This window comes from Microcaecilia unicolor, chromosome 4 (assembly GCF_901765095.1).
Source record: "Microcaecilia unicolor chromosome 4, aMicUni1.1, whole genome shotgun sequence".
NCBI classification, from domain to species: domain Eukaryota; kingdom Metazoa; phylum Chordata; class Amphibia; order Gymnophiona; family Siphonopidae; genus Microcaecilia; species Microcaecilia unicolor.
The window spans coordinates 273004652-273023622 of record NC_044034.1 but is presented as its reverse complement, the minus strand read 5'-3'; the positions used below and the strand labels follow the sequence as shown (position 1 = coordinate 273023622).

The window sequence follows — 18971 nt, the reverse complement described above, 5'->3', positions numbered from 1 at the left end:
TATCACTTTGTACTTGCTCTCATTAAACATCTTCTGCCATTTGGATGCCCATTATCCCAGTCTCGTAAGGTCCTCTTGTAGGTTTTCACAATTCTCTTGCATTTTAACAACTTTGAATAACTTTGTGTCATCAGCAAATTTAATTACCTCACTAGTTACTCCCATCTCTAGATTATTTATAAATGTTAAAAAACAGTGGTCCTAGCACAGACCCCTGTGGAACCCCACTATCTACCCTTCTCCACTGAGAATACTGACCATTTAACCCTAATCTCTGTTTTCTATCTTTTAACTAGTTCTTAATCCACAATAGAATACTAAATCCTATCCCATGACTCTCCAGTTTCCTCTGGAGTCTTTCATGAGGTACTTTGTCAAATGCCATTTAAAAATCCAGATACACAATATCAACCGGCTCAGCTTTATCCATATGTTTGTTCACCCCTTCACTAAATCCATGTTGGCTTTGTTTCATTAATCCATGTTTTTGAACATGCTCTGTAATTTTGTTCTTTATAATAGTCTCTACTATTTTGCCCAGCATGAACGTCAGGCTCACTGGTTTATAATTTCCCGGATCACCTCTGGAACCTTTTTAAAATTCAGCATTACATTAGCCACCGTCCAATCTTCTGGTACCATGCTTGATTTTAAAGATAAATTACATATTACTAACAACAGTTCTGCAAGTTTATTTTTCAATTCTATCAGTACTCTGGGATGAATACCATCCGGTCCAGGTTTTATCCAGCCAGCACAATCCCATTACTTACCAGAACCTCATAATAGATGAACAATCTTACACAATCGAAACACAAATAAAAATACTAGGAATCATTCTCGACAAATATCTGACCCTTGAAGACCAAGTTTCTGCAACCACATCAAAAAACTTCAAAATACTGTGGACACTGAGAAGAATCAGAGACCTATCCCTAGACAGTCATTCTGTCTTATAGTACAGAGGTTGATATTGGCCCAATATACTACTTAACCTCAATGTAATATTAAACAAAGCAATTAATCATCTCACTAATTGGTTTAGGAGGAAAGACTTCAGATGCTCAACCTTCTCTGTTAACAATTAGATTAACTTTGCGTTGTTGATGCCTACAATATCCCTCATTGAAGCGAATTTCTTCTTGAAGAGGATATCGGGCGAGCTTGTCATCAGTCAAAAACCTCCCCTTACTGCTCCCTTATATCTTTTATGGGAAACATAGTCTGATGTTTACAGAAATATTAGCTGTACTTATCTGAGCTTATAGCGGTAATCTGGCTGGGGACGTTCTACAACAAGCTTCTGTTTCGCTATGAGCTTCTTTAGGAGCATAGTCCTCCGCTTCAGTAGGTGCTCTGAAATGGCATATAAATCTGTAAGCATTGAGAGGCAATAAGGAAGTGGTCACAGAGTAGGTTCTACATTCTTAGAATGGCTTACCTAATAGTGTACAGCTAGATTCTTTTGCCGGCTTCTTGCTTTTAATATACCTAAAAAAGTTTTACTATGTGTTTTTGCCTCCAATGCAAACTTTTTTTCAAAGTCCCTCTTTGACTTCCTTATCAGCACTTTGCATTTGACTTGCTGTTTCTTATTATTTTCAGTCAGATCATTCTTCCATTTTCTGAAGGATTTTCTTTATCTCTAATAGCTTCCTTCACCTCACTTTTTAACCATGCCGGCTGTTGCTTGGCCTTCCTTCCTCCTTTTTTAATACATGGAATACAACTGGCCTGGGCTTCCAGGGTGGTATTTTAGAGCAGCATCCATGCCTGATGTAACTTTTTGACCTTCACAGCTGCTCGTCTAAGTTTTTGTTTCACCATTCTTCTCATTTTATCATATTCTGTTTTTTGAAAGTTAAATGCTAACGTATTGGATTTCCTGTGTATACTTACTCCAGATCCGATATCAAATCTGCTCATATTATGATCACTGTTGTCAAGCGGCCCCAGCACCATTACCTCCTGCACCAGATCATGCACTCCATTAAGGAGTATTGCATCATAAACTCGTTACATATGGTATCTTGTTGGACGGACTAGATGGACCATGCAGGTCATTATCTGCTGTCATCTACTATGTTACTATATTGGTCCACCAACTACAAAGCATTCATATTTTCATGTTAAAATGTGTGTTCCTGGCTTGACAGGGAGCATTGACCAATCTAAATTAATGGAGGATACTTGAAATCTTACTCAAGGACTAGAAGATTCTCAGTCTGAAGTCAAAAAAGAGAACAAATTTGATGGTTACTTTTGCTTTGGAGACAGAGAAACTGCTTATGGGACAGAAGATTTGGGTATTCTCAGATGTTTCCAAGGTTAATCAAAATAAATGTAAAGTTTCTTCCCATGCACCCTGAGCTGGAAGCTGTAGTGGCTACACTGTTTCTGTGATTTCCTTGTAAATGTTTGATAAAGAAAGATGGTGTTTGATGTATTTTCTACAACCCTAAGCAATTAAGAAGCTTTTTGAATGCAAAGGGTTCTCCAGAGGCTATGTTTGTTTTGGTTTCTGTGTAATCACTTGTTTGAGAAGTAATTACCTATGCCTCAGATAGCCCAATGTTTTGCTTATGTAAGGTACAGTATTTCTAATTTAGTTTATGTTAGAAGATCAGGGCTCTTTGGTGTTGATTTCCCCTGTTATTGTGGACTTATAGAGATCAATTTGAATTCTGCTTATATGTATTTATTTTCTTTTTCCTAAATTGTATGAGCTATTTCATGAGTTCAAGCTGTTTTTGCTTCAATGTATTTGAAAAATATTATACATAAAACATGAAAAAAATTGCAAAATTCCAAACTATCTTTAGGCTAACTTAGGTAGGATGACTAAACAAAATTATGGCTGTGACCCCCTTCACTACCACCCCACCCCCTTTGTATCCCTTAACTTTCACCACACCTTACACCTATCCAGGGTGGGAAGGTCAACCTCTGCTCAGTTGGACGCCAAGATAATGTCTATCAAAACCAGTAATCCACCACTAATTCCCACCAAGGCTCTTTGGTGCAGAAACCATGTCAAGGAGCAATCAAACTAAGGAGGAGTGGCCTAGTGGTTAGGGTGGTGGACCTTGGTCCTGGGGAACTGAGTTCAATTCCCACCTCAAGCACAGGCAGCTCCTTGTGACTCTGGGCAAGTCACTTAACCCTCCATTGCCCCGTGTAAGCCGCATTGAGCCTGCCATGAGTGGGAAAGTGCAGGGTACAAATGTAACAAAATAAACTCCACCATCCGCTGTCCTTAGGCTAACTGTTCTACTGGACCCCATAAAACTTTCTTCCCTCCTCCCCACCAATAAAAGGAAAGGTGGAGAAGGGAACTCCTGGGGATGCTCAGCCATGTTAAGGTACCCTTGAGCAAATTATCAAAAATATCTTAATCAGTTAAGACACTGCCTTATTTTTTTAATGTCTCTCTAAGACATATATTTATATCTGTATCTTATATGCAATCAGTCTCTATGAGATTGGTGTTTAGAGTACATGGCTGTGAGATTTTTTGGTTGATCCTAGTGTTTATATTTTGATTGAGTGTGTATTCAAGGTCACTGTCACTATATATTGTCAAAATAACCATAAAGCAAGTGCCATTTTTGAATTTCATGATAGGCATTCTTTTATCAAATTAATTCTCCCCTGCCTGTATAAGTTTACACATTATTTGAGGACTGCGGAGGAGTTTGCAGTAGCATGCATGCATTTAAATATTCAAACTCATAATTTGTACATCTCAAATAGCAGATGTAAATGTATTGACATAGTTTTCCGGGAGTAATTTTCAAAGCAGAAGTATGCATACACTTTTCTCTTGGAAAATCCAGTAGGGTACTCACAGAGAAAAGTTTGTAAAGTACATTTTACCTTTGTTTATAGTTCTAAAATTACTGCATAATCAATTGAAAAATGTGTCTGAGAGGCAAAATGCCCATTTCCACATTTCTTAGCGTGACAGAACAGTTCTAACATAAAGGAAGAAAAATCAAAGTGAAAGCAATGGAAGCAACGAAACAAATGTAGTAATGTAAAAACTTTCTGAAAATTAATCTGACTAAAAACAGTCTTTGAAGAGACATATTTTGGGGTGTCTCAGCAGCTGTCTCCTACTCATTTGAGCTTCTAGTTCATTTTGGGATTATTGTTTGATTCTCAATTCTCCTTTAGATCCCAGATTACTTTAAGCTTCATCTATTAAGTAAATTGTAGAGACTTTTGCCAAAAACGGATTTAGGGTCCTGTTTACTAAGCCACACTAGCGTTTTTAGCATGCGCTAAATGCTAGAGAGGGGCATAATCGAACGAAAACGTCTATCTCCATGGGCGTTTATCTCCGAGAACGGGTCCGTGAAGGGGCGGACCGAACCGTATTTTGGGAAAAAATAGACGTCCATGTTTTATTCGACAATTTGTGAGCTGGGCGTTTTTGTTTTTCAGCGATAATGGAAAATGAAAGCGCCCAGCTCAAAAACGAATAAATCCAAGGCATTTGTTCGTGGGAGGGGCCAGGAGTCGTAGTGCACTGGTCCCCCTCACATGCCAGGACACCAACCGGGCACCCTAGGGGGCACTTTTACAAAAAAAAAAAAAAAAGGTAAAAGAGCTCCCAGGTGCATAGCACCCTTCCCTTGGGTGTTGAGCCCCCCAAATCCCCCTCAAAACCCACCACCCACAAGTCTACACCATTACTATAGCCCTAAGGGGTGAAGGGGGGCACCTACATGTGGGTACAGTAGTTTTGGGGGGCGGTGTGGAGGGCTCCCATTTACCAGCACAAGTGTAACAGGTGGGGGGGGATGGGCCTGGGTCTACCTGCCTGACGTCCACTGCACCCCCTAATAACTGGTCCAGTGACCTGCATACTGCTGCCAGGGAGGTAGGTATGACATTTGAGGGTGAACATAAAAAGTTGTGAAACGGCATATTTTTGTGGTGGGAGGGGGTTTGTGACCACTGGGGGAGTCAGGGGAGGTCATCCCCGACTCCCTCCAGTGGTCATCTGGTCATTTAGGGCACTTTTTGGGGCCCTATTTGTGGAAAAACAGGGTCCAGGAAAAGTGCCCTAAATTCTCGCTAAAAAACGCATATTTTTTTTCCATTATCGGTGAAAGGCGCCTATCTCTGATCGGCCGATAACCACGCCCCAGTTCCGCCTTCACCACACCTTTGACACGCCCCCATCAACTTTGTCCGCATCCGCGACGGAGTGCAGTTGAAAACGTCCAAATTCGGCTTTCGATTATACCGCTTTATTCGTTTTTGTGAGATAAACTTCTATCTCCCGATTTGGGTCACAATATAGGCGTTTTTCTTTTTCAATTATAAGCTGGAGAGTCACCTATATGTTCCTATGGATGACTTAGCATTTAGTGTACACTAAAAATGCTAACGCATCCTTAGTGCTGCTTAGTAAACAGAGCCCTAAGTTTGAGTTGTTGAATCTATGGTTCTGAGTGGCATTGATTATTGTAACATAGCCTATTTGGGTATACCTATTACTGGTATTAAATCTCTGCAAATGGTACAAAATTCAGCAGTTTGTTTGTTGTTTGATTTACTAAAGTTTGAAAAAAAATAACAGTATTTTTAAAAGAATAAAGTGGCTACCAATTGATTATTGCATAAAATGTAAGTTATTTTTGTTGTTACATAATGTTCTGTATCAGAAATCTTCTTTGTATTTGAAATATGCAGTACAGAAATATGTTCCATCTCGTCAACTACAATCGCTGATGTCTTGTGATCTTGTAATGCCTACCTTGAATCAAATACGCTTAGACCTAACTAGAAGATAACCTTTTCAATAACAGGACCATCTATATGGAATAAGTTGCCTAGTCATCTTAAAAATAAATGCCCGGTACAATCATTTAAATGCCAACTGAAAGCACAATTGTTATACCTGGCATATTATGTCAGACATTACTTTATTATCCATTTGAGAGACCTGGACATTGTTTTTCTTCTGATTGTGTATTATGAAGAATTTGTATTGCATTTCCTTTTTATGTGATTTTATGTATTTTGCTTTTGTAAGCCACTCTGGATAAGTGAGCTTTAAAAATAATAAATCCAATCCAAAAAAAATGTGCAAAAATGCCATAAGGGGCAGATGGACATGTTTCTCACATGAAAATGTTGAAACCATTATCATGCTTGAGGTAGGTGAGTCCTTAGGCCACAGTGAGTTTGCACTACCCACCTGGCCTGAAGACAAGGCAGGTCCCGAATGGCTCCAGGTTCTTGCCCCGGCAGAGATGAGACCATAGGATGGCTTTTAGAAGAGCCCTTGGAGGCTGACCTGACAGAGTCAAAGCCAGGATATGGCCCTTACAAGGACCCTTAGAGGCTGGCCCAACAAAGTTATAGCCAATGAATGGCCCTTAAGAGGGCCCTTGGGGACTAACCCAACAAAGTCAAGGTCAAGAAGAAGCAGGAACCACAAAAGACAATAACAGATGTTGGCAGGAACAAGATGGAAGACACAGATAGGAACAAGCCTGTGACAGGGAAGGCTAGGATATGGCTGGGGTTGGACAGCAGGAACACGCAGGAGACAAAGGAACAAGGTTGGAGGACCTATTGTAAAGGGAGTGGGGAGTGTGAGGGAAAGCCCAGCTTCCTTATATGAGCCCTGGAACATGATGTCATCGGTGGGTGCCCTGTTGCTCTTCCTGCAGCTGGCCTTTTAAGTGATGTTCCTGGCACACAAGTGTGCCTAAGGATCCCAGTGCTGGCCATTCCAGCAGCAGCAGTGCAAGAGGCAGCCCACAAGGCTTTTTAGAAGAGGAAATTAGATCTATTGAGGCCAGTATGGGCCTATGAGAATCATAGTGCTTGGCTTCCATTAAAATGTAAGCAGGCTTCTTTCTATTAGTGAGATAGGGAGAAAAGTGTAAGAAAAGGACCAAGTCTAGGAAATTTCCAAAAATTCCCAAACTGCACATCTGTATACTCCTGTAAATCCCTTTGAAAATTATCCTTGTCATATATTAGCAGAAACATTTCTTGTTTGATTCTCAATTCTCCTAGAGACCCCAGATTACTTTAAGCTTCATCTATTAAGTAAATTGTAGAGACTTTTGCCAAAAACGGATTTAGGGCCCTGTTTACTAAGCCACATATCTGAAAAAGTTTCCCTGCCCTAAATAAGCTCAGAATAAATCATCTTTAAACTTTTCTATTGAGTTAAAGACAACCATTATCATGTGACAGATCACTGCAAATTTCAGGGCCACTAAAACGTTTCCTCAGGCCATTGACAGTAGGCATAAGATACATTCAAGAACTTTGGCATTTATGCTAATTTCTACTATAAAACAAAAAGATCGAAAATTAAGATGTGTTATCACTGCTTCCTCATTGTTTTACTGTGGTTTTGCAAATAATGTTTGCGTGATATGTATGAGTGTATCAACTTCTGAGATTTCATTTTCACTTGACTGTAATTTGAAAAACAGCTATCTGGTAAGATTAGAAACATTTTATGTTTAAATCTCTGTGGGTATTCATGCTGGTGTATATAATGGCGAAACATTTCCGTGTTCTTTGCTTATGCAACACTACCCTTCTGGCAGTATATGGGACTCTCATGCTGTCAATGTGTATACAGAAGAACATAGACCCTTGCAAGGCTTGCAATCACAGGAAAACAGTGAAGGTGACTCAAAAAGGAGGACTGGACAGTGCTCTCAGATGAAGAGTTTATTGAACAATCTATAGACTCAACACGGCCATATTTCGGGCAATGGGCCTTCCTTGGGAGTCTCTTGTTGCTGTCAATATGGCATATGCCGCAATTCGGGATGGAGTTGTAGAATTGGTCGATGCTGGTGGCAAAAACTGGTAGGAACGAAAGATAACTACCGTTACTGAAGTACTCCAAAGAAAATCCCTAGCGAATCACCATACCTGTTGCATAATTTTCCAGACTTGTGCAGAGAAAAAAAAAATAACTGCAGTGTCTTCATGCTTCACTGTGAGAAAGTGGAGGCTGTCCTCTTTTCTATCTGGTTACCCAGGACCAACACTGGGACTCCACTAAAAAAGCAGGCAGCCAAGAAAGCAGAGTGAGATCATCACACTTCACCTCACTCATCATCACTTCAGTCTCCTGTAGAGAGGATGAGGGTGTATTTCATTCTGTTTTATTTTCATGTATTTCTTGTTCTTAGTAAAAACTGTTCTGTCTTCGATTTGCAAAATTTAGGGATATGATTTTGAATAGTGTGCTTTATTTTTAAAATGTCAAAATGTGTTTTTGCCTCCTGTCTTATTATCATTGCATGCAAAGGGCCCAGCTGTAGATGTTAATTGATCTCTGCTATTCAAAAATTCACTGACTCCTTTTCCCGCTTTTCCATTTCTCCTTCTTGCTTTCCTTATTTCATCTATCCTTCTGTATGCTGCCTGGTTTTTATGTTCCTTTCTTTGACACAAATCCAATTACCCTCATGACAACTTTTGTGAGAACAGCTAAACAGCTTTCGGGTCCTTTTTCTAAGGTGAGCTAACAGATTTAATGCACAGTAATGATTAGTGTGTGCTAAATGATAAGACGATAATAGGAATATAATGGGCATCTTATCATCCACCACACCCTAATCATTAGCGCGTGCTAAATCCATTAGCACACCTTAGTAAAAGGACCTCTATATTCTTATACATACTTTTACTTTGCATAGTCATCTTTATATTCAACTAGTGCTGGGTTTTATTTACTAAAGTGTAAGTTGAATGCCTGTGTTACCACTAATGCATTTTAAAGTGGCATTAATAAATATTCAAAAGCTTGCATTAACTTGAATAATTATTTTTAATTTAACACAAATTTTGTGGTAAAATTTAAAATGAACATATTAAATTATACAAATAAACAAAATCCACATTAATGTTGCTATTGATGCAAATCTTTAATTATATGTAGTTAATATTTTGCATTAAATGTTTGTTCACATGCATTTTTATACATGCTTTTGTCATGTTTATTGCAATACTTCCTAAAGCAAAGAGAGAGCTTCTTGTACTAACCTGTGAACATCTTTGGGGGTTAGTACTCATTTCTGCAAAATTTAGCTATGGTGTACAAATGATCTCCTACCTAATGTGTACTGTAGCAAACCTTTACACATTTTCAGTGTATGAGCTTCATTAAACAAAGTTGGCCGCCAGGGGCTAGGAGTGAGTGGGAATCACTTCTGTCCCCCTCTCTTTGGGGTACTTCTAGGGTAAGTTGGGGGAAGGGAAACTCCCTAGAAAATGAATCATTTTTAGAAGTGAAAGGGGAGGGATCTAAAGAGGTAGGGCTTAGAAAGAAGGGGGTGGGGGTTGTAATATTTTAGCCCTATATGGGGTGTGGGAGGGTTAGGGAAGCCTCTAGATTACCATGTTATTAAAGTGCCTCAGAAGGAGTAGGACATTTAGAAAGAACTTTTTTTAACATATATGCATGAGTTAGGCCCTTTATATCCTCCCATCAATGCATAGAGACTTTATTAAGTTCCCCCAAAATAGCATCCTTCTGGTTATGGCCACTGCCTTATCACACTGTTTTGTCGTCGTCAGATCCTCAGATACTGTCACCCCAAGATTCCTCACCCTATCTGTGCATATCAGATTCTCACCGCCTAACACATATATTTCACATGGATTTCTACTCCCTAAGTGTAACACTTCTGCGCTAGACCATTCTTCTAGCTTTTGCAGATTCTTTTTCACGTTTTTCACTCCCTCCAAGGTGTCCACTCTGTTATAAATCTTGGTATCATCTGCAAAAAGGCAAACCTTACCTTCTAACCCTTCGGCAAAGACACTCACAAACATATTGAACAAAATTGGCCCCAGAACTGATCCTTGAGGCACTCCACTACTCACCTTTCCTTCCTCCAAGTGAATTCCATTAACCACCACCTCTGGCGTTTGTCTGCCAACCAGTTCCTAATCCAGTTCACCACTTTGGGTTCTAATTTTAGCCTGTTCAATTTATTCATGCATTAAGTTAAGTTAAGTTATTTATTTTTGATATACCGCTAATAATTATGATGCAGATCAAAGAGGTTTACAAAATTTAAAAAAAAAAACAAAAACTAGAAAGGAACTACAATAGTTGAAAGGACAGAAAACAGAAATCCAGGAAAGGGCAATAGGTACCCATGATCAGTATCAAGACCCCAGAACCAAATCCTCAAATGATAAATGGAACAAACGTGTTTTCAATAAAACCTTGAATCTAGAGAAGGACTCCTCATCAGACAAAGGTCCAGGGAGACTATTCCAGAAATAGGGAGCTGAAAAATAAAATGTGCTCATGTAGCTTTGAGATGTGTCAAGGACAGAGGGGGAAGAACCAAGTGATGATAGTAGAGGAATGTAAACCAGGACGGAATATATGGAGAAATCAGTGAATTGAAATAGAGCACGTAAGACCTTAAAGGTTAGGAGGAGCAGCTTATATGGGAATCAAAACGCAATAGGCAACCAGCACAGGCAGACCAGAAGTGATGAATGTGGTCATATTTACGTGTGCACAGACAAAAAAAGCAACACTGGACCTTCAAGACTGAGACAACAGGAGTATTTTATTAATAAAGGACCCGGCACGGGCCGTGTTTCAGCATTAAGCAACGCCTGCCTCAGGGGTCAGGGTTTGAATGTAAATAGAGTAAAATGTATATGTATCCAATACCTCCGAATTTGGACAGAAAAAATCTTAAAGCCGAGCGTGTCTCTCAGAAATGACAGCTGCAATATAGGTAGAAACTCCCGTATTTAGCCTTGTATGTTGCTTTTTTTGTCTCTGTAATTTCTATGTATGCTGGTTACCCTCTCTGTTTGGCTTGTACATATTTACGTGTGCAGCACAAAAAAATGAGCTATGGTGTTCTGCAACATTTGAAGATGTTTCAACCAACAGTTAGAAACATCTACATAAACAATGTTAGAGTAATCCAATTTCGAGAACAGAAAAGCATGAACTAAAACCTGCATCACAGAGTCACTACAATAGTCACGATTCGCATGCAATTGATGCAGTGTACACAACTTAGACTTAATCAGCGAAGAACTGATTAAATGATTCTGGATTTATTTGATGTTCCCTGGGAAATGCCTGTTTAAAAACCTCATCAGCTTTTCCAGTGGAACTCTTGAGATGTGCTTCTCATTGCCTTTAACACTGAGGAAGGTGTTAACAGATAAGTATCAAAAACTGTTATGCCACTTACAGGCTGCTTATTACAGTTTTCTTTTTCACTCAGTCATGAACATATGGTATTAAAGGCGAGGTGAAAAGTGTTTGTCACTATTATTCTAGAGGGGAAAAAAGGTTTATTTTTAACTCATTAAGAGCAGAAAAATAAGTTTACAACTCTTTGCAGTTTTTCTGCTCCTGTGCCTGAATTTACAAATAATGGAAGAATTTAATCTCAGATTATGGATGGACATAATTTATGGTGTCTAGGTGGGAGAAAACACTCCAATGTGCTGGGTTAATCCATGAACATTTGTTAGATACAGTGGGTATCAAGTAATGTGGATTTCAACCCTAAAGTGATAACATGAGAAGACTGTTCTTGTAATCAATGAAGTGTATGTGTGTTTGGGACTACACTTTTCTTAGAATTCTACATGTTTCTGTAATACATTTTTAAGTGGGTCCTTTTACTAAGTTGCATTGGGTGCTGACATGCGCCTATCTTGGCTTAAAATGAGATACCAAAGAATATGCTCAGGTTTCCTATGGCAACTGAAAAATATGTGTGCACTAACCCCCAAATTCTATATAGAGTGACTTAAGTTGCGCACAGAAATCCAGTTGTATTCTGAATTTCAACGTGCAACTTAATTAGTTGACAAGTTAATCAGCACTGATAATTGCCACTTAACAAACAATTATTGACACTAATTAGCATGAATTACAATTTTACGCGCAGAACTGTCTAAGAGTATTCTATAACGTGATGCACATAAATTCTAAGTTGCATAGTTGAAAATTAGACATGGTCATGGGTATGGAATGGCAGATCATGGATGTTTATAAAATCTACGTGCGTGGTTGTAGAACACACTCATTCCATATAATTTAGGTGTCAGCATTTACACCAAGTTTTACTTGGCGTAACTGCCCATGACTAAATTTAGTCATGCGCACGGGAGCTCTGCATATACTATAAACCACACAGAAATGCAGGCCTAGATGTATTTCATTTTAGGGCCCATTTTTTAGGCATGATATATAGAATCTAGCCCTAACTGTGTGCTAAAATATTTTTGAGGGGGGATGTCAGGGGATGGAGAGTGGGTGTTCCTGTGCTAAAAAGTGCAGCTTTGTACTACTGACGTCATTTATGTGTATTGCCGTCGAGGCACTTCACAGTTGACTTCTCAACTCTTGTGTTCTAAGGAAGTCCTGAAGCCATATTTTCCCTGGTTTTTTTTATTGAGTGACAACCTAAAAAGATATTTTTGACCCCTGATGCAGGCTTTGATGCCGAAACATGGCCGTGTTTGGTTGTCATTTTATTACTAATAAAGTTTTTTGGATTTCCTCCTCAATTCGTCCTCACTTTTTGTGTTCATTGCTAAAAATTGCAGCAACATTATTGCATGAGCCCTTACCGCCTACAAAATGGATGGTGGTAAGTTCGCACGTGGTAATGTTTTTAAATGGTAACATTCTACTGGCAACATTAGCCCATGGTCATTAATACAAAACAAAATTTTAAAATCAGCTATTTTACAGCTGCAGTAAAAATGGCCTTAGTATGCAGGAAAGACCCATAATAGGGCACACTAAGGTCACTTTTTGCTGCAGCTTAGTAAAAGAACCCCTAAGCTAAGATTCACACATTTGAATATTTAGCCAACAGAAACCTTTTACAGCCTCTCTGTTTATTCTATGTTATACCTAGTTAAGATTCACATTGTCTCTAACACTGTTTAAAATCTATTTAGGAGGTGGAAAACCTGTTTGTAATTCTCTCAGCAATTGTACATCTTGGAGATATTCGGTTTACAGCTCTAACAGACGCTGAGACAGCATTTGTGTCAGACCTGCAGCTTCTGGAACAAGGTCAGTGGAATAAGATCCTTCTAGTGTGGTCTGCAGTCAGGTGATATCTCTGACTTACCAATAGATGGAGACATAGCATCGAGAATGTGTGGGACTGTTATACAAATATGGCTAGCAAAGCAGAAAAAATATACAATTTTATTTATTTATTTATTTGTTACATTTGTACACCACATTTTCCCACCTATTTGCAGTCTCAATGTGGCTTACATAGTACCGTGATGGCATTCTCCAATTCGGAAGTCATTTATTTTTGAATTGATTAAAAAAATTATAATCCGAGGAAAATGTTCATTAATCTACTTCATTTTTTAAAATCTTTATTTTTTTTATTTTATGTTGTATTAAATACAACAGAAGCAAAAACAATGTTTTGTTCCCAACAACACAATAGTTATAGTACATTATATTCTCCCACAACAAAGCCATTGTTATTGCATCACGCTGGAAACGTGAGGAGGCTCCCTCGGAAGAGAGCTGGTGGTGTAAAGTTTGGAACACAGAGACAATAGAGAGGGCGGCAGCCAAATTCCATGATGAATTATCTAAGTTTGAAACAATACTTAATCTACTTCTAAAGGCCTGGATGTAGTATAGGGTTTTTCCCATTTTCCCCCAGATTCTATATATGGCATCTAAAGTTGTATGTGTAAATTAGCCAGTGTGGCCAAATTGTGCGCACAACTTAATTGGTTATCAAACCAATCTGTGCTGATAATTGGCCACTAACAAGCAATTATCAGCACTAATTGGCACTAATTAGAATTTGTGAGTGTAACTTTTAAGGGCCCTGTTTACTAAGCCACACTAGAGGCACGTTAGCATTTTTAGACAGCGCTAAGCATTAATGCACACTAACCATGTAGAATGTCCATAATATTCCTAGAGTTAGAATTTGGACAAAGCCACCACTTAGCTGGTTAGTAGCAATATTCAGTCTGCTAACCAGCTAAGCGTATGGATAAAGTAAAGACAGTAAAAACACTGTTCTAAGTTTATCCAAAGGTGCCTAGTTATCTTCTGGGTTGCCACACTAACCTGGATATTCAATGTTGAAGGCCAGATCCAGTATAGCTAATCTTATGTTCTTAATATACGGGGTTAATTCAACCTGCAGTTATAAGCGGCTTACAAGTCACTTATCGCTGCAGGCTGAATATCGGGTCAGCAGCTTTGAAAATTCAAAACTGCACAAATAGTTTTCTTCCTTCACCACACCCTTTTCCAGGTATGCCTCGACTATAGCATGCATACAAGAGCACATGTTGTGAAGCAAGTTATTAACCTTAACTTACAAAAAGGGTGGACAGTTTTTAGACATGCAAGTAGCACGCCTTTTCCCCTTACAAATTCCTTTGAAGGTCACCCTCTACATCATTATGGGGATGATATTAAACCCATGTCAGTTAGCATTTTTTTTAAAAGTTCCAGTCACCATGGGTAAATTAAAAAAAAACCCCACAAAAAAACCCAGTGGATATTCAGTACTGGTATCCAGATATCAGTTGGCACAGAATATCTGGGAATCAGGGCTGACTGGTGGCAGCAATAAAATAGTAACTGTATCTGGTTATCTATCCAGTTATTGCTTTTATTGCATCTTGATACACCACAGGAGTCAACAACCTGCAATATAACAGGCCCACAGGTTGCTGCTGAATACTGTGGTAAACAAATAGCATTGCTTGAAAGCCACCTCACAAGCAGCATTATTCCAACAGCCTGAGATTATTGGGTCTCACAGTTATAACCCAATGCTCCTGGGATGGAGCCTAAAAGGGTCGGTGCCATCCTCTTCTTTCCACAAATCATCCCTTCAATCACATACCTTCTTATTCCTTCACCCCAGAACATATCTCCCCACCCTCAATCACATCTCTGCACTCTCCTGAACAAATCCCCAACCCCAACAAGGGCCCCCCCAATATCCCTGTGGGCTCAATCAGCACCATCCCTGGTGGCCCAATGGTCTTCAGGCAGGCATAAATACATAAGTATTGCCATACTGGGAAAGACCAAAGGTCCATCAAGCCCAGCATCCTGTTTCCAACAGTGTCCAAAAGAGTACAAAACATTTTATACTGCTTATCCCAAAAATAGTGGATTTTCCCCAAGTCCATTTATTTTATTTTTGTTACATTTGCACCCTGCGCTTTCCCACTCATGGCAGGCTCAATGTGGCAGGCAATGGAGGGTTAAGTGACTTGTCCAAAGTCTCAAGGAGCTGCCTGTGCTGGGAATCAAACTCAGTTTCCTAGGACCAAAGTCCACCACCCTAACCACTAGGCCACTCTATGGACTTTTCCTTTAGGAAGCCGTCCAATCCTTTTTTAAACCTCGCTAAGCTAACTGCTTTTACCACATTCTCTGGCAACGAATTCTAGAGTTTAATTACATGTTGAGTGAAGAAAAAGTTTCTCCGATTCTTTTTAAATTTACTACATTGTAGCTTCATCACATGCCCCCAAGTCCTAGTATTTTTGGAAAGCGTAAACAGATGCTTCACATCTACCCGTTCAATTCCACTCATTATTTTATAGACATCTATCATATCGCCCCTCAGCCGCCTTTTCTCCAAGCTGAAGAGCCCTAACCCCTTTAGCCTTTCCTCATAGGGAAGTCGTCCCATCCCCTTTATCATTTTCGTCGCCCTTCTCTGCACCTTTTCTAATTCCACTATATCTTTTTTGAGATGCGGCGACCAGAATTGAACACAATATTCGATGTGCGGTCACACCATGGAGCAATACAAAGGCATTATAACATCCTCATTTTTGTTTTCCATTCCTTTCCTAATAATACCTAACATTCTATTTGCTTTCTTAGCTGCAGCAGCACACTGAGCAGGTTTCAACGTATCATCAACGACGACACCTAGATCCCTTTCTTGGTCCGTGACTCCTAACGTGGAACCTTGCATGATGTAGCTATAATTTGGGTTCCTCTTTCCCACATGCATCACTTTGCACTTGCTCACATTAAACATCATCTGCCATTTAGACGCCCAGTCTCTTAAGGTTCTCTTGTAATTTTTCACAATCCTCCTGTGATTTAACAACTTTGAACAACTTTGTGTCATCAGCAAATTTAATTACCTCACTAGTTACACTCATCTCTAGGTCATTTATAAATATGTTAAAAAGCAGCGGTCCCAGCACAGACCCTTGGGGAACCCCACTAACTACCCATCTCCATTGAGAATACTGATCATTTAACCCTACTCTCTGTTTTCTATCTTTTAACCAGTTTTTAATCCACAATAGAACACTACCTTCTATCCCATGACTCTCCAATTTCCTCTGGAGTCTTTCATGAGGTACTTGGTCAACCGCCTTCTGAAAATCCAGATACACAAAATCAACAGGCTCACCTTTATCCACATGTTTGTTCACCCCTTCAAAGAAATGTAGAAGATTGGTGAGGCAAGATTTCCCTTCAATAAATCCATGTTGACTTTGTCTCATTAATCTATGCTTTTGAATATGCTCTGTAATTTTGTTCTTAATAATAGTCTCTACCATTTTGCCCGGTACCGATGTCAGACTCACCAGTCTATAATTTCCCAGATCTCCTCTGGAACCTTTTTTAAAAATCGGTGTTACATTGGCCACCCTCCAATCTTCCGGTACCATGCACGATTTTAAGGATAAATTACATATTACTAACAATAGCTCCACAAGCTCATTTTTCAGTTCTATCAGTACTCTGGGATGAATACCATCCAGTTCAGGAGATTTGCTACTGTTCAGTTTGTGGAACTGCCCCATTACATCCTCCAGGTTTACAGAGAATTCATTAAGTTTCTCCGACTCGTCAGCTTCGAATACCGGCACCAGTATCCCACCCAAATCTTCCTCGGTGAAGACCGAAGCAAAGAAAGGGAAAGGGGAAAGGGAAATGGGACTTGATATACTGCCTTTCTGAGGTTTTTGCAACTACATTCAAAGCGGTTTTTATATATTCAGGTACTTGTAGTGCTATAGAAATGCTAAATAGTAGTAGTACCAGGGGCAATGGAGGGTTAAGTGACTTGCCCAGAGTCACAAGGAGCTGCAGTGGGATTTGAACTCAGTTCCCCACAAGCAAAGTCCACTGCACTTACCACTAGGCTACTCCTCCACTCCACTGATTCATTTAACCTCTCCGCTACAGCTTTGTCTTCCGTGATCGCCCCTTTTACTCCTCGGTCATCTAGCGGTCCAACCGATTCTTTTGCCGGCTTCCTGCTTTTAATATACCTAAAACATTTTTACTATATGTTTTTGCCTCCAATGCAATCTTTTTTTCAAAGTCCCTCTTAGCCTTCCTTATCAGCCCTTTGCATTTGACTTGACATTCCTTATGCTGTTTCTTATTATTTTCAGTCTGTTCCTTCTTCCATTTTCTGAAGGATTTTCTTTTAGCTCTAATAGCTTCCTTCACCTCACTTTTTAACCACCCCAGCTGTCGTTTGGTCTTCTGTTCTCCTCTTTTAATATGTGGAATATATTTGGCCTGGGCTTCCAGGATGGTGTTTTTGAACAGCATCCACGCCTGATGTAAATTTTTGACTCTCACAAGTGCTCCTCTAAGTTTTTTTTTCACCTTCTCATTTTATCATAGTCTCCTTTTTTAAAGTTAAATGCTAACATATTTGATTTCCTATGTATACTTACTTCAAAGCTAATATCAAATCCGATGATATTATGATCACTGTTATCAAGCGGCCCCAGCACCATAACCTCCCTCACCAGATCATGCGCTCCACTAAGGACTAGGTCTAGAATTTTTCCTTCTCTTGTTGGCTCCTATACCAGCTGTTCCATAAAGCTGTCCTTGATTTCATTAAGGAATTTTACCTCCCTAGCATGCCCCGATGTTACATTTACCCAGTCAATATTGGGGTAATTGTAGTACCAACTGATTTTCTATTGAAATTGATTAAGATCATGCTAGCGGAGAATTATTTTACTTTTAACAAAAAATAATACATACAAAAAACGGGAGTTTCTATGGGGGCTGCCTGTTCCCCTACGATCGCTAATTTATTCATGGAATCCTATGAATGTCAGTGGGTGTGTAAATCGAGATGGAATGCCTTCATGAGATGTTGGTGGAGGTACATAGATGATATTTTTATGTTGTGGGATGGCACTCTTACTGAATTACAAGATTTTGTTACCTATTTGAATGAGTGCCATGAGACCATCAGATTTGAATGTCATAGTAGTTATTTTGACATCTCGTTTTTGGATGTGCAATTGACGAGGGTTCAAAATAAATTAGAGACATCTGTATTTGTGAAACCAACAGATCGTAATAGGACCTTACATTTCCAGAGTATGCATCTGAGTCATTGCAAAACTAACATTCCTTTTGCGCAATTTTTGCGTCATTGGAAAATTTGTTCTTCTAATGAACAATATTTGCATCAAACTTCTGTTTTGCAACAAAAATGGGAAGAAAGAGGATATCCTAGGACTTTAGTATCCAAGGCAAGAAAATGGGCTTTTTACAATCATAGAGAGTGGTTGTTACATCCTAAAGAACACAGTACAGAGCAAGATGATGTGGTAATGTTTGTAACCAAGTATAACATGCACACGCCCCAAACACAGCCTTCAGTTTTACTCTATGTATGAAGTCTGGCCTTTCAGACTGCAACCAAACTTGCACAGTTCAAACAGAAACAAGGATTTACCTAAGCCCGCTCACAACGCTGGGGCTTCTCCTCTTCCTCTCCTGGGGCCTTCTTGCCTCTGCTTGGCCCTTAGCTTTAAACTCCCTGGTTCAAACTGTGCCCCACATGGCTCACTTCCTCCCTGTGCTCTTGAGGTGACCCTGGTTAATTATAAAAGGATTCTTCTTAAGGTGTCCCTGGCTATTGGAGGAATTTTCCTTAAGGAAGAGGGGC

At 39.4% G+C, this 18971-nt stretch overlaps 1 protein-coding gene across 1 annotated transcript in view; it reads left to right on the top strand.

Annotated features, from left to right (window-relative positions):
* The window catches only part of MYO16 (myosin XVI), a 481895-nt gene that overhangs the window by 215499 nt on the left and 247425 nt on the right, over positions 1–18971 (top strand). Inside the window, exon 17 of the mRNA XM_030202479.1 lies at positions 12961–13078. Within this exon, the coding sequence (XP_030058339.1) occupies positions 12961–13078 (118 nt within the window). The remainder of the gene's footprint in view (positions 1–12960; positions 13079–18971) is intronic.